Source organism: Pelodiscus sinensis, chromosome 1, assembly GCF_052426305.1.
Source record: "Pelodiscus sinensis isolate ZL-2025 chromosome 1, ASM5242630v1, whole genome shotgun sequence".
NCBI classification, from domain to species: domain Eukaryota; kingdom Metazoa; phylum Chordata; order Testudines; family Trionychidae; genus Pelodiscus; species Pelodiscus sinensis.
In genome coordinates, this window is record NC_143052.1 from 79,425,041 (window position 1) to 79,441,621 (window position 16,581).

The 16,581-nt window shown below is 49.9% G+C and overlaps 1 protein-coding gene across 1 annotated transcript; it reads right to left on the reverse strand.

Annotated features, from left to right (window-relative positions):
- Positions 1–866: 866 nt before the first annotated feature.
- DUSP6 (dual specificity phosphatase 6) lies at positions 867–5,601 on the reverse strand. The gene is made up of 3 exons (XM_006113993.5): positions 4,653–5,601; positions 3,661–4,098; positions 867–2,282 (listed from the first exon to the last, which is right to left on the reverse strand). The coding sequence occupies exons 1-3, from the start codon at positions 5,053–5,055 to the stop codon at positions 1,975–1,977; spliced, it is 1,149 nt and encodes a 382-aa protein (XP_006114055.3). The 5' UTR covers positions 5,056–5,601; the 3' UTR covers positions 867–1,974.
- Between the last annotated feature and the right edge of the window lie 10,980 nt (positions 5,602–16,581).

Here is a 16,581-nt window from a genome sequence, read left to right on the forward strand (position 1 = left end):
TCCACTTTGAACAGCACAGTATGGGGAATGCCAAGAACGGAAACCGTTCAAAACTGGATTAGCACAAGCCAAGTTTAACTGCAACCCACTTCTACTTTCACAGTTTATGCACTCTATTTAGGCCACTACTACATGAGACACAGACTTTTTTCTGTTTTGTTTTTCATTGTTTTTCACTTCCTAAAGTTACTGGAGATCCCGTTTTGATTGCCAGGAATTCTATAGCACCCAGGCCACAGAATATGCTGGAGAATAATCCATCCAGGCTTGACTACATGCAGCTTTAGGGTGAAATGTATATTATTATCAGCGTTGCTTTCTAAATGAGCTATAACAAACAGGAAGTTAGTCTTGAGTGTTACCATAACTAAAATCTAATCTGTTCCTACTGCACAGACAGAATTGCTTCAGGATGGCTAAATAAGAAACTGGGTGGCTCAGGCATTAGAGCTAGGACAGGTCAGCAGCACAGTGACATGAGGTAGATTTCAAGTCCATTATTAGTGGATGAGTAGTCACATCGTAGAAAACACAATCTTTTTAGCATGATCAGCAGAAAGGAAACTACTCCTCTCATCCCTAGAAGGTAGAGATTTGTTGACAGGGCAGTGTGGGGAAGTTAAGTTGCTTCATGCTGTCTTTTTTTGGTGATTAAAAAGAGGATATCCAAGTCCATCCTCCCTGCTAGGCCAAGATGACAATGTTATCTGTGCATAAATTATTAAGATTACTGTGGACCAAGGCAGAGATCAGGGCTCTATTGTGCTAGGATTGCACAAACATCTTGTGCCCCTCTTTAAAAATATTTAGGTGTGTATGCATTTCATCACACCCACACGCACCAAGAGGAAAATAAACCACTCAGATTCCCAATAGCGAAAAATAGTTATTTATTAATAATTTAAAAATGTACATTTTTATAATAAATTCCAGCTTAAACCTTTTACACCACAGAATTAGGCTCTCCCTCATTGGCAATCATCTGCAAGTTCACCTTGCATATGCACAAGTACATATGCTCACATGTACTTCCAGTTTTATACACCAAAAAATTGCATTTGAGGTGAAGCTCCCTGAAGAGTTTGTACAGAGATAAAGCACTGTTTAACATATCTGAAATGTTTCTGAAGACAAGTCTCTTCCACTATGATCTATTTACAAACCTTTAAAAAAGAAGAAGTGAAAAACAGCAGCCCCAGAGGAGTGGGGGGGGGGGGGGGGGAGAGAACTTACAAGGAAAAGAAAACTAGAATGGAAGAGACTCCACTGATTCCCAGAATGTAACAAGTTTCTGATCATAGTAGCCATTGCCTCTCAAGTTTGCCTCAGCTCAATTGGACAATAAAAATCACGCATGCTGCAAAGGTGTTCTTTGCAAGGGGTCGGGGGACAACCATCATTCATGAAGAGCACACAAATGGAGCAGTCCTTTGGGTTCGTTTCTATAGGCGCAAGTTAAAAAAATAAACATTGCCCGTGGATTTAAGATTAAATATTTACACTGATCAAATAGCAAGCACTACAGAGCTCAGGCAAACAAGTACCCCCAATACGCTGAGCTGAGACCTCTCTTTGGCTCCTCTAAATTAAAAAAAATAAACCAACCCGTCTTCACTGAAGACAACAATTCATGGTACAGATCGCAAACCCCAGAAGGAAGTAGTCGGTTCCCAGTGGCTAGAAAACACGTGCTCGTAATGCCCAGTCTCACCCTAGGTGTTGGGAGTCCTCAGTTCCAACTGGGGGCAGCTGCCACCTGCTCTTCCCGGGAGACCTCAGCAAGTTCCCTCCCGTTGCAAGAGCCGATTCCATCCCGTGTAACCTTTTCCCATCATGCACCGGCAGGGGCCGATCCCCAAGCCCCCTGCAGAGCAAAGCTCCGTCTCCTTGCCGCTGCCAGAGAGAAGCAGCTGGAGGAAGGGTCACGTGAGCCGAGCCGAGCCGAGCCGGGCCGGGCGGGAGGCCGCTGGGCGCTCACGTGGACTGCCGGGAATCCACTTGGAAGACGTTCTGGTTGGAGGGGGTGGAGAAGTACAGCTGCTGGCCGGGCACCCGGTTGTCGCAGGGGCTGCTGAGCCCCAGCGTCCGCTCGAAGTCCAGCAGCTGGCCCATGAAGTTGAAGTTGGGCGAGATGTTGGATTTCTTCGTCTTGACGATGTCGTAGGCGTCGTTCATGGACAAGTTGAGCTTTTGCATGAGGTACGCGACGGTCACCGTGACGGAGCGGCTGATCCCTGCTAAGCAGTGCACCAGGACGCCGCAGTTCTTCCCCCGGGCTTCATCTGCACGCACAGGGAACACAAGACAAAAGATGCTCAGGACCAGCTGTGCCAGAGAGGAGAATGACCTGGGGCGGATTCGGATCTCACTTCTTACGGGTGTGAATTCGGAGTCACTCCCCTGGAGGCAAAGGGAAGGGGGGTACACTAGTGCAAAACCGAAGTAAGATCAGAATCGGGCCCCAAGAGCAGAAGTGCGTGTAAATCACAAAGCTATTGACAACTTCGCAGTGGCAGAAAGGAAAGCGCTCTGACCCAGCTCAGACTTTTTCCTTTTCAACGACACTATTTGTACCGAAGACTGGCGCAAAGGAAAACATTCGCCCTGTGTAAGTATTTCCCCAGCATGTGAAAGCTAGAAGCCACGCCATATGCCACTGAATGCTTTTTACACAGACCAGCAGACTGCAAAGGTCTATTAAATTATTCTCCAACTGTTGTACTGTTAACAATGGAGGTATTCAGGCATTTGAAAAGAAAGAGGGAAGTCACAGGGGACAGCCCATTAGGAGGAACAGGATGTCAGCGTTGCTGGAAAATGGGTTCCTTTGTAAAAGGAAATGCATTACAATGCCTGGAGATTAGTTTCTTCGTGGTTTCCAGCCCACTTTTTTTTTTTCTCTTGCTGGGTTCAGATTACCTAACATACTTCACTAGTACCGGTATCTCTCGGCCGGATTAGCACCGTTTTCCAACAACTATTTTGCCCATCCATAACCCTCTCTTTCCCGCCCCAGATAAAAAAAGCAATCAACTAATAATACTAAGAGATCATTATAATTTGCTTCAGGTGATGTGTTTAGCGACTGTATCTTGCACCCTCGATTTTAGGCAGAATTAAGCCATTTACCCTGAGAAAACGGATGGACAGAATTATTTAAAGGAGTTACTTAAAATCACTATCACTCCGGAAAGGGCAGTTATTTACAGGCTATATTTAACTATAACACTATAAATCTGAAAATACTTTTAATTGTAATTCTGTCTTGGAAACAAAAAACACCACTTAAAACATCACTTCTCTTTTTAAGACTATAAATTGGATACAGAATAAAACTGCTACAACTAAATTCACCAATGTGGATTCTTTATATTCCCCATATTTAGCACCCTGGGACTGATTGTGAAGAACTGATCCCATATCAGCTCGAAATACAAATAAACATATTTGCAACCCATGAATATAGTTGCTAATTCAATGGGGCTTGTCGCCTAAACATAGAAAAACAAATTCTATCCGCTCTTTTAATTTTGTTCAGTTTGCAAAGTAACAACAGCTATGTGAAATATGAGGCTGACAAATACAAAAGATTAAGGGTTTACCCCCTGCAAAGCACAGACAACTGTTGGGCACTGAGTAGTTGTAATGAATAGGGCTCACCTATGAAAGAGATGGCCTCGGGAAAGAACTGAGACAAGTTTTGACTCCAGTGATCAGAGATGGGGATCTGCTTGTATTTGAACTCTCCGGCGTTCTCAAAGAGATTAGGCAGATTGGGGGTCACGTTCAAGATGTATTTGATGCCAAACTCTTCTAACACGTCCAGGTTGGTGGAGTCTTTGGCACAGCCCAAGTAGAGGTAGGGCAAGATCTCGACTGGGAAGGAAGGCTGGCTGTTGGACAGCGGGCTGCCATCTGAGTCAGTGGCACTATTGGGGTCTCGGTCAGTGTCAGATTCAATGTCGGAAGACGAATCGGAGCTGATTCGCAGGCCTCCCAGCCCCAGGACCGGCAGGGAAGGAGAACTGCTGCTACAAGAGCTGTCTAGGTTCGTTTCACAGTGCAGGGCGAATTCGGCCTGGAATTTGCTGAAGCCACCTGGGGAGAAGAGCACAGCACACATGCAACCTGAGATGCGGCCGCGACTTTCGACGCGGCTCCCTAGCTCTGATCCGTAGCGCCCCACAGCCCGGTTCCGGCGGAGAGGGGCACAAAGGAAGCCGCAGGAGGCGGCCAGGGTGGGGAAGATCGCATTGCTGTCAGCGGGAGACGGGGACACGCTCAGTGCATTTGCCTCCTGCAGCTGCGACTCTTTCCAGACATTCCTTCAGCCACAAGCCCTTCCATCCCTCCCCCCCCCCCAGCTAAGGGGTTCGCTTCCTGAGCCCCGGCCTGACTCCCAGCCGGGAGGAGGGTTTCCCCCCGGCCCAGGTTTGTGACTGTCGGGGATTTGCACCAGGTGTGAAGGCATGAGCCGGGCTGTCCCGAGATGGCTCCTGCTCGCTTTGCCATGGAGGGTCAGAAACTGGCTAAGCCCGAGGCATGTTCCCAGCTCGACTCCAGGCGACAATCAAAGAGCACCCCGTCCCCTCCCCGGCGCTAGATCCTTGCGGGACATCCCCCCTCGCCAGCAGGCCCGTTTAACCCCTCACCTTCCAGGTAAAACGCTTTGCAGCCTTCATCTTTCAGGCGCTTGAGCAGCAAACCCAGCACCGACTCGCCGCCCGTGTTCTCGTTCCACTCGCTGCTGTGCTCGTCGTACAGCACCACCGTGTGGGTCCCGCAGCGCCGGGCAAACTTCTCGCGGTCCGCCTCGCTGCTGGAGAAGAGGGCGCGCAGGGGCAGGTTGCCCTTCTGCAGCCGCCGCAGCATGATGCCGGGCAGCGCGACGTGCAGGGCGGACTCGATGTGGGACGACTCGTACAGCTCCTGCGAGCGGCAGTCCATGAGCAGCAGCCGGTCGCTGCCCAAGTCCAGCTGCTCGTTCAGCCACGCCGCCGTTTTACTGACAGCCATCTCCGAGGCGAAGGGCACGGGGCGGAACGTATCCAGCATGGGGAAAAGCTGGGCGAGAGCGGAGCGCGGCTTAGAAACTCCCCGCTCGCTGAGGCACGGGGCTCCGCACCCCGCTCTGAACTCCTGCCACCCCGGGCGAGTGACTCCCGAGCCCCCTCCCCTGCGCGGCCAGCGAGGGATTCGCAGGGAGGTGACCAGAGCGCTGCGTGGGGTCGCAGCACGCCCGGCCCGCCTCGCTTTTTTTTGTCAATGAGTCCCTGAATGAACCTGTCTAATCGCTGTGCCCGGCCAGCCGCTCGGGCGCTTTCTCCTCCCCAAGTGAATGAAATCCAATTAACGTGCAGTTGACTTGCCCTCCTTTCGCTGAGCACAACACACGGTCCCTGCCCTGGTGGGAAACCCTCTCCCTCTGGCCCCTGGCGTGCGGCTCGTCAGCCCCGGCTCCCCCTGCTTCTCGCAACGTGATTTCCCCTCCTCCGCCGCCGCCGCCGCGGCTCCGGCCCCTTGATGTGCTCAATGTCCCTTTGAATCAGCCCCGCACACCCCCAGCGCCAGGCAGCTCCTCAATGGATACAAACACAGAACGTCTCAATGGATACATTCTCTCGCTCAGCCAATGAGGGCGCGCGGAAGGGGCTGTTGCTGTGGCGACGGACCGGCTGGAACAGGTTGTGTTGATGAATTGTTAATGAGTTTGTCATTCACAAAAACGGAAAGGAATTTCCGCTCCGGATAAGCTGAGTGCAAACAAGCAGCAACAGCAGCTCAGCGGGAGGAAGGAGAAAGAAGCGGCGGAGGAGTGGGGGCAGGTGGGGGGAGGGGGGAGACGCAGCAACCAGGGCAATGCTGCTGAGGCTCATGTTTCCTTCTGGTAAAGTTCACACATAGCAGCAGAGCGATTACACAACAAACGGTGCAATTGTACGAGGAACAAAAGGCACCTTCTTCTGCTCCGAATTGTCTCCTCCAAATCCCGATCTTTAACGGAGCGGGTTGGGCTGTTGGGTCTCCCCCAGCTCCGCCGTGGCGCGTTTAGCCTGGTGTAAGCGGGGGAATGGTCCCGCTCTTGTGGGGAACTTTCCTGGCTTCTATACACCCCGGTGAAATGAACCAGCGAAAGGATCTGAGTCCCCGCTCCCACTTCCTTTACCCCACGGCTCCCTGATCCTGAGGGCTCCCCCTCTACTCTCCTGAGTAGCAGAGCCCTTGAAACCCCAACAAGGCTGGGCCCAGGTTTCCTGGGGCTTAATCCCTGACCTTGTAGTCACTAGGGGCAGGAGTTAGGGTGTCCCCACTCCGAGGTGCTCTCTTTACACTGCAGGCCTTCTTGGCCCAGTGACCACTTCATAAGGTTCAAAGCAAATACAATTTATTAAACATCAACTGATTAAAGAGAATAGAATAAGAAACAATGAGAATGGTTAAATGGGAACACACAGCCCTGCTCTGTAGCACAGGGACATCAACACAGCAGTCTGCAGAGTGTAAGGACAGTTCACAGTCTCTTCCTTAGAAGCCCTGGAAGTGCTGCAAGGGGCTGCAGGCTGGACACGCTTGCACTGGCAGTGACCACACAGCCTCAGTCTCTAAGTGGCCAGACCCCTCTCCCAGTCCAGAGCCTTTCCCCACACTTTGCAGGTCCCAGTAGCTCACCACATCCAGCTGCAGGCTGTGCTGCTTGGCCAGTTCCAGCTCCTTGTGTTGTTTCTCTGTTCCTTTTGACTTTCTGAGCACTGCCAGTCTGCTGCTCAACACAGGGTCTGCACTGCTTGGCCTGTCTGTGTCTGGTTCTGTCGCTGCAGGACTTCTTCTTGTACTCCTCTTTCAGCTCTCTGTCTTTGCAGGACCTCTTCTGCACACAGCTTGTTTGTTCAGAGACAGAGCCAGAACAATCCCCACTTACAACCTGTCAGTCAGGCTGAGCTGGAGTGTTGACTGCTTTCCATTGTCTCTGGGGTCTGTCAGTCTCATGAACCCTTCCCCTTCTGAAGCTGGTAAACCAAAAAACTCCCACAGAGTTTTACTAAGGGGTAACAGTCCCCTTACATTCCCCCTTGCTAGAATTCTACCACAGCCACAAAATTCACACCATATAAAAAACATTAACAATTAACAAAAACATTTCACATATTTAACATCTTATTTCTACTGGACATGCAGACACTCATTAAGCCATTACATAGGACTAATAACATAATCATCTCTAAGTTTAACAGGCAATACACCCTTATTAGTTCTCTGGGACCTTCTTACAACAGGTGGTTCATTACCCATATTTTCTATTTCCCTGTCTTCAGGTAATACTGGGTCAGCCTGAGGGATCTGGTCATCCTCGTTGTGGTCAGGGGTTGCTACCCTCTGCTCCCTTTGGTATTCAGTTTGTGGGACTAAAACCATTCCCCAACTCCTTTCAGTCTCTTCAGGCCGTCCTGATCTACACCTCCTAGGATTCCTGACTGAACTAAAGGTGCAATGTTTTAGCTGATCTCTATGAACTGTTCTCTCATGCCCTCCCCGTTCAGGTCGAATGGTGTAAACTGGCAGGTCAGGATTGTTGTGAGCAACTACAATGTGAGGACTCGACTCCCATTTGTCCTGTATTTTATTACGCCCCCGGTGTCTATGATTACGAACTAGTACACGATCACCAGGCCTGATGAGAGCCCCCCTGGACTTGCGATCATAAGTCCTCTTCCTGCTTAGGGCTGCCTGTTTAGACGTACTGAGAGCAACTTCACAGGCTCTCTTCAGCCTGTCATGGTGACTTTTGACCCAATCATCCAGATTGGTCACATCATCTTCCTCAGGGCCCTCTCTGTCTAGAATATCCAATGGCAACCTGGGATCTCTAGCAAACATGAGGTAAAAAGGGGAATAACCTGTCGATGAATGGATGTGACTATTATAGGCCATCACCAGCTCAGGGAGATGCTCCTGCCAGGCTCGTTTCTTTTCAGGCGGGAGTATTCTGAGCATGTCATGCATTGTCCGGTTAAACCTCTCGCACTGAGCATTTCCTTGTGGGTGATAGGGTGTTGTTCGGCTTTTGGCTATGCCATACAGTTTACACAATGCTGATATCACCCCTGACTCGAAATTCCTCCCCTGGTCTGAGTGTAACCGTGCTGGACAACCATAGTACATAAACCAGTGTTTTAGGAGGGCTTCAGCTGTTGTCTGCGCTGTCTGGTTTCTAGTTGGAACTGCAACAGTGAATCGGGTAAACATATCTGTGAGAACCAGTACGTTCTCAAACCCCTCGGAGGATTTCTCTAGCCGAGTGTAGTCCATTGCTAAGACCTCCATTGGGGCAGTCACGTTAGTGCAGGTCAAAGGGGCCCGAGTGGGTGGAAACACATCCTTGGCTAGGGCACACCGCTTGCACTGACGGATCCATGCTGTTACATCACTAGCCATTGTAGGCCAGTAATAGTTCTTCCTCATCGCCTCAAGAGTGCTTCTGTCTCCAAAATGCCCTCCATGGTCATGCCTGGCTTCATAAACTTGTCGGCGAAGTGACACTGGCACCACTAACTGCCACACTTCTTCGCCATCACGAGGATGACAGATTACACGGAACAGCACTCCACGGTGCAACCTAAGTCGCTCCCACTGTCTGGTCAGCTTCTTAGACTGAGGGTATTTGGCCCCAAAGCTCCGGTCTGGCCTCATCCGGTTCATGACTGCCTCTAAGACTGGCCCAAGGTCCCCTTCTTTTTGCAGGGTGCGAATTTCTTCCCATGAATACCCTGAGATTATTGCATCCTCACCTTCTACCAGGTTTTGTGATACCTCTTTTACCATCACTTCACCCTCTGGCTTCGGAACCTCTAGCCACAAACAGGCCCGCACAACGTCTGCAGGAATGACCAGAAAGTCCTTTTCAAGGTCTTCACCCTCTTCTAATTCCTCTTCCAAAGGCAATCTAGACAGGGTGTCAGCACTAATATTCTGTCTTCCAGGTTTATACTGTACTTCAAAAGTGAACTCAGCAAGTTGGGCCACCCACCGGTGTTCAATCGCACCTAAGTTAGCAGTGGACAGGTATCGGAGAGGATTGTGGTCTGAGATCACAGTGAATTTAGAGTACATTAGATAATCCTTAAATTTTTCAGTAATAGCCCACTTCAAGGCCAGCAATTCTAGCTTAAAAGCACTGTAGTTTTTGTCATTTCTTTCTGACCTCCTCAGCCCTCGGCTTGCATATGCGATCACACGCTCAACCCCCTCCTGTTTCTGGCTGAGCACTGCACCCAGGCCATGTAGGCTTCCATCTGTTGTCACCATAAATGGCAGGCTAAAGTCAGGATATGCAAGCACAGGTGGTGTCATCAGCCGGTGTCTTAGTTCATCAAAAGCTGCCTGACAGGCATCATCCCATACAAAGCATTGATCCCTTTTCTTCCTTTCAGTTGGTTGGCCCACCAATCCATATAGTGGCGCAGCAATGTGTGCAAACTTTGGAACAAATCGTCTATAATAGCTCATGAAACCCAGAGCTTGTCGCACTTGTTTGGCATTCTTCGGGACAGGCCAGTTTTCCAGAGCCCTGGTCTTCTCCTCGTCTACCTGGATTCCATCCTTCGAAATCACATGGCCCAAAAATTTGACTCTCTCACGTAAGAGGCAGCACTTGCTTGGCTTCAACTTCAACCCATGTTCCTTCAGTCGTGTGAAGACTACATCCAGTTTTTCTATATGACTCTCGAAATCTTTGGAAAACACAATAACATCATCCAGGTATATTAGCAAAGTGTCTAGGATGTAATCTCCCAACACCCCTTCCATTAGTCTCTGGAACGTAGCAGGTGCATTGCACAAGCCGAATGGCATACGCGTCCATTCAAACAGCCCAAACGGAGTTGTCACTGCTGTCTTTTCCTGGTCCTGTTCTTCCATTGCAACCTGGAAATAGCCAGAAGTCAAATCAAGAGTTGAAAACACTCTGGCACTTCCTAATGCATCCAGGGACTCTTCCACCCGGGGTAGCGGGTAAGCATCCTTGTGTGTTACTTCATTCAATTTCCTGTAATCACAGCAGAATCGCACCCCACCATCCTTTTTTATTACAATCACTGCAGGCGATGCCCAGGGGCTGTGGCTTTCTTTAAGGACACCTTGAGCCACTAGGTCCAGGATGTGCCTTTTTACCTCCTGGAACACTTGTGGTGAAATCCGCCGGTGTCTCTGTTTTATTGGGACAGCATCTCCAGTGGGTATTCGGTGTGTCACTGTGGTGGTGTAACCAAAGTCTCGGTCATCCCTGGAAAAGACCTCTTGATGTTTCTCCAGTAGTGCCCGTAAACGGCCAGCCTGCATAGGGGTTAGCTGTTGGAGATCCACTTGGACTGGAATGAGTAACTCTCCATCAGGTGCCTCTTGAGGTGTAGTAACCTGTGCTCCCGTCTCCAACCTTGTCACTCGCAGCTCATCTCCCTTTTCTTCCAGGACTACTCCTCCTGGGGGTACTACTTCTTCGGGTCTGTGTACCTCTGCCACTCTAGTGCGGGGGTACAACTTTATGGCCTTCTTACTTGAGTTTAGCAGCCTGACTGGCACTTTTCCCTTGCTGGCATTAGCAAGTACGTTCGCAACCAGTAGTCCCTGAGGTAGACTGGCCCCTCGTGTTGGCTCAACAAGCACCCGGTATCCATTGAATCCGCTTAGTACCTGGCAGCGTCCATCAACAATCTTCTCACTCCAGGGAGGTATAACTACCTTCTGTCTCCCTGCCACCTTTACGTAGCCAATCTGTCCTGTGGGACCAGGAAAACATCCTTGTCTCTCCACTTGGGCCAGTACCCGCTTCAATGCAGCCTTCATCCTAGGCTCCCCATGCCGGTTCATTTCTTGGGTTCCTTCCCCCACTAATAGTAATTCTTTCAGCTCTCTTATTATATTCATCCCGAGAATTCCTGGTACTCTGTTCCCCATCAAAGTCTTTTCCGAAGCTGGATCCTTTAGGATAAAGATGCATTTTCCCGGGATTATCCGACCCATATACCCTACATCAGCTTCAAGGCACCCCACAACAGGGATAGCTAATCCATTAGCTGCTGTTAGCTGTACAAACCGGGTATTATGCATGGTCAGATCTCTCTCTTTTAAGTAGTTTTGGAAATATGATTCAGAAATAGTGGTGACTTCTGAGCCAGTGTCTATCAAACAGCGGGTCCTCACCCCTGCTATGGTTATTTCCACTGTCAAGCAGTCCCCAAAAGCTCGACCGCAGAAGTCATCAAATGCACTAGCATCATCAGGGTCCTTTTCCTTACTGCTGGCATGCTGCCCTTTTCCGAGGGACAGCCGTAGGAACCCTTCTGTCCCCGCTTGGCCTTCCCCTGATGTGCTACTCGATCTTGGTGTCTCTGGGATTTCAGACACTCGGGATTCCAGTCCCCTCTTCAGTGGACAATCTCGGCTAGTATGCCCTGGCCTTTCACAAGTATAACAAATGTACCTTCCCAGCTCATCCTTTAGTGGGGGCCTTCGGGACCCTGGGGTCCTGGGGTATTTTGGCCAAGTAGTGGAGGAGGTGGATTTTTCTTTCACCACCTCAGTCATTACTTTCAGCATCTCCCCCTGCTGGACTGCCAGTTTTTGGATAGCTTCACTTAAACTTTCCAATGTTAACTGTGTTTGGGGCAGGGCCTTTTCCCCAGTAGTTGCACTGACTAGGCCCCCACTCCGTGTTCGGGAGTTAGGCTTGCCGGTCTCTTCCAAAGGAGCCTCCTCTTCTTCTGACCACATAATGGCAGCCTGCATGAGTTCAGGGAACTTCTTTCCAGGCTCTTCCTTCAGCCTTCTCTTCATTTCACGGCGGAGGGAGTCATCCCGAAGCCCGAACACCATCTGTTCTTTCAGCGCCATATCTGCATCTGAAACTCGTTGAGGGTCTCGCCGCTCCACTTTGCTCATTCTCTCCTGGAGTTCATAGGCATATGCCCGGATAGTTTCACCAGGCTCCTGCTTTCGCTCAAAGAATTCCTTTAGCCGAGTTCCAATAGGTACCTTGTCTCCATACACTTCTAGGAGGAGTTCAAATACCTTTTTCACATCTTTCTTGTCTGCCATTGCCATAAACTTTACTGTGGCCTTGGCCTGGCCCTTGAGGTGCTCCTCTATGAAATCCACATGATCTTCTTCAGGTATTCTTAGCACATGCAGAGCTGCCTTCACAGACTTCACCCACTCCTCTACCGTAATGTCTCCTGGCCTAGTTGGGAAGCCACCAAACTCTGCAACCTTCCGCTCCCGTGGGACATAAATAATAGGGGGTTTCTTAGCTTCTGCTGCCTGTTGGTCTATAACTGCCCTGGCCAGTGATAAGGCTTCTCTATGCTCAGCTCTAGCTTGCTGTAATGCCTCACTTTGGTCTGATAATCTGCGCTGAAGTTCAGCAACTTGGATCTGTAGTTCTTCAATTCCAGCCATGGTTGTGCTCTCGACCAGGCCTGGCTGGTGCTACCAGAACTCAACAAATAAACCAATGGGGTGGACCCTTTGAATAGGATCCTGTTCGTGACGCCAATTATGTAAGCGGGGGAATGGTCCCGCTCTTGTGGGGAACTTTCCTGGCTTCTATACACCCCGGTGAAATGAACCAGCGAAAGGATCTGAGTCCCCGCTCCCACTTCCTTTACCCCACGGCTCCCTGATCCTGAGGGCTCCCCCTCTACTCTCCTGAGTAGCAGAGCCCTTGAAACCCCAACAAGGCTGGGCCCAGGTTTCCTGGGGCTTAATCCCTGACCTTGTAGTCACTAGGGGCAGGAGTTAGGGTGTCCCCACTCCGAGGTGCTCTCTTTACACTGCAGGCCTTCTTGGCCCAGTGACCACTTCATAAGGTTCAAAGCAAATACAATTTATTAAACATCAACTGATTAAAGAGAATAGAATAAGAAACAATGAGAATGGTTAAATGGGAACACACAGCCCTGCTCTGTAGCACAGGGACATCAACACAGCAGTCTGCAGAGTGTAAGGACAGTTCACAGTCTCTTCCTTAGAAGCCCTGGAAGTGCTGCAAGGGGCTGCAGGCTGGACACGCTTGCACTGGCAGTGACCACACAGCCTCAGTCTCTAAGTGGCCAGACCCCTCTCCCAGTCCAGAGCCTTTCCCCACACTTTGCAGGTCCCAGTAGCTCACCACATCCAGCTGCAGGCTGTGCTGCTTGGCCAGTTCCAGCTCCTTGTGTTGTTTCTCTGTTCCTTTTGACTTTCTGAGCACTGCCAGTCTGCTGCTCAACACAGGGTCTGCACTGCTTGGCCTGTCTGTGTCTGGTTCTGTCGCTGCAGGACTTCTTCTTGTACTCCTCTTTCAGCTCTCTGTCTTTGCAGGACCTCTTCTGCACACAGCTTGTTTGTTCAGAGACAGAGCCAGAACAATCCCCACTTACAACCTGTCAGTCAGGCTGAGCTGGAGTGTTGACTGCTTTCCATTGTCTCTGGGGTCTGTCAGTCTCATGAACCCTTCCCCTTCTGAAGCTGGTAAACCAAAAAACTCCCACAGAGTTTTACTAAGGGGTAACAGTCCCCTTACACTGGCTTTTAATTACGCCTTTTTTTTTGAAAGCCCCTTTTCAGGCCCTCGGGACAAAAGTGAATGAAGTGTTATATTTGTCCTTGAGTGCTGTTTCCAGCGGAGAAAGGCACCGCTCCAATCTAATCATGTCCTACATCACCCGGGCGCTACTTAAGACTCTGAAATCCCCCTGAAAGGCCGCTATCGCTTTAAGAATAAATAGCGAGTTTTAGATGGCTTGTGCCGATGACCTTAAGCAGCCTCCAAAGAGAAAGCCGCCTGCTGGAAGAAAAGGCCGGGTTTGCTCTCGCCTCCAGGCAAGCGCTAATTGTCTCGGTGCCAGATCTAAGGAGGGCTAGGCGTGGGCCAGAGTTAATGTGTGTTTTAGAAAGTCATGTGGCTTTTGATCCGGTGTCCGCCTGAAGGTTTATTGTCCATTGTTAGGAAAGGCGGACATCAAAGAGCCCTTTGTAGCAGAGGGCTCCTTCCCCCAGTGAGTGATCGCTGCTCTACAGAGCCCCCGCAGGCCCTAGGACGACCGGCCAGAGGGGGCAGCCCGGCTCCCGTGCCCACCCCGCAGTCCCTGTGCCAAGCCGCAGCCGTCCCGTTGGCAGCTCGGAGCGGGGATTGCCTTGCAGCGCGCCGGCCTCCGAGCGCGTGGGGAAACGCCGCCGGGCAGCGGCGAGCCCAGGGCAGCTCTTGGCGCCCGGAGCTGGAAGCGTGACTCCGCAGCAGCCAGCCGGGGCCGCCCCCGGCCCCAAAGGGGGGCTGCGGCGCTCCGAGAGGGGCCGATCCCCTGGGCAGGGAGCGCGGGCTCTGCTGGACGCGGCTCTCCTGCGCCGGGGAAGGGCAATGCCCGCGCGCAGACAAACGCCCCAGTCCGCTCAGGGCTCCCTGCAGCGGTGTAACCCCCTCCCGGGTAGGGGGGAGGTCCCTGTCTGGAGCGAGGGCCGCGGCTTGAACTCGGAGCTGCTTGGGGACGGAAAGGCACAATGCCCAGGCCTGGCCTGAACTGGGATCCTGCTCCGGCAGCTGGCTAGGTGCAATCCCCCTTCTAAAAGGCTCCGCCCAGCTCGCCGGAACCGCATTTTTAGCCGAGACTGAAGGGGGCTCCCTAGAGAGGCAGGGCTGTGTAATAATTAGACTGCCCAGTCCCGAGGGGCCTCCCGGAGCAGAGGCTCTCAGCCTTTTCAGACAACTGGATCCCTTTCAGGAGTCTGATTTGTCCTGCTGACCCGCAGGGTGGTCCGGAACTCTAGAAGCGCGGTAGCAGGTTACTGAAGATGCCATCGCTCGGGTATGCAAACGCTAAATAAATAAATAATCTGCTTGCTTAAAAAAATCAGACAAACATTCAGAAGTGTCACTCTAGACGTTTACTGAAAATGGTTTCTCATTGTGACCATATAAATACATTGGAATATACCTATACAATTCACTGTGTGGTATCTAGGGCAGGATAAAGTCACTACAAGATATTTTAGCATGCAGGGACTTTGCTAGAGTTTTTACATAGTCTGTTTTAGAACTAGGCAAATATCTAGATTTGCTGATGTACCCCCTGGGAAACTGCTGCAGACCCCCTCCTGCCTGAGAATCACTTTTCTTCTAGACCAGGGGTCTCCAAACTTTTCAGCCCGAGGGCCGCATTAACTATCAAACAGCAGTTCGGGGGCCGACTACACACTTGAGGTCCAAATAAAAAACAATCCATACATGGATGTTGTTTTTAATTATTTATTTAATATTATTTTATTCAGTTATTATTTAATAACACATTCATACACTACACATGAACACCTGTATTAGTGTGAATGGTGAAATTGTTTCCTGGATGCCAAAATAGCAGACATTTCTGGCTTTAGATTTGTTGTCCCTAACATCAACAGTGACCTGAGATTATCATCGGACAAGTTTGTTCTCAAATTGTTCTTCACGTATTTCATTCTTGAAAATGTTTGTTCACACAGGTATGTTGTTCCAAAGATTGAAAGGTACATTGATGCAAAAGTTTTGACATTAGGAAAGTCTTCCTTGGGCAAAAACTGGTAGAAACCCACCAGTCCTATTTTGAACTTGTCCCTAAGGAGGTCATTTGCTTGCAACTCAATGACTTCCAGCTGCAGTTCATCTGGGCAACTGGCCACATCTGCTTCAAATGGGTTTTGAAACAATCTCACTTCTTCTGCCTTTGAATCCAAAAAGGTCTCCACGGGCCGGATGAGAGGGCCTCGCGGGCCGCATCCGGCCCCCGGGCCGTAGTTTGGAGACCCCTGTTCTAGACAATCAAGTTGCATGAATATTCCCATATGTTCTGCTAAAAAAAAATCCTACATTATGAGAACATTAAAACTGCAAACTTAAGTCACTTAAAAACCAGGAACTGACAAAATAAAGGTTGCACATGATAAAACAGTAAAGTTAATGATGGCAAAGTCCCATAGATGACAGTGAACCAACACAAGGGAGTGATGTAACCAACATCTTACCGACCAGGTTTGACTATCCTGACTGATGGGCCAGGAGTCTATTTTGCAGCTGGGTGAACTGGCAGCTTGGTGAACTGCTTTTGTTCATGCCTTTCAGCATGAAATCAAGTAGAGACTCCAGCTTAGAGTTGTAACAAAATGCCTTAGCCACATACACACTATTTTCATAGCATCCTGCTTCACTGTTTTGGAGACTTAAAAGTGGAGTTTCAGCAGTGCCCAGACTTTGCTGTCTTTCGGCACAGCTCAGCCTGAATAACAAAGAGTTCAGTATGATAACCATGGCCCTATATGCATTACAACTCTTTTTTTACAATGTTGTTATAAAGTGCTATCATCATTAAACTTTGCATGCACAAGCTACGATTTAATGCCTATTACATGGGACAAATCAAAACAGATTTTTATAAAAACAGTGAACTTTCTTCTCCCTGCCACAATTCAGCTTTCTACTGTCACCCACTTCAGTGCTACAAAAGTTTCAGAGAGGTAGCCATGTTAGTCTGTAACTGAAAAAAAACTTAACAAAATAAATAGTCTTGCAGCACTTTAGAG

Bases quoted from the DNA above. Each gene is read 5' to 3' on its own strand.
- DUSP6 (XM_006113993.5), bottom strand. From the start codon at position 5,055: ATGCTGGATACGTTCCGCCCCGTGCCCTTCGCCTCGGAGATGGCTGTC. The intron at 4,099-4,652 runs GTGAGGGGTTAA...TCTTCTCCCCAG, and splicing joins CAAAGCGTTTTACCTGGAAG to GTGGCTTCAGCAAATTCCAG. The intron at 2,283-3,660 runs GTGAGCCCTATT...CTGTGCGTGCAG, and splicing joins CGAGGCCATCTCTTTCATAG to ATGAAGCCCGGGGGAAGAAC.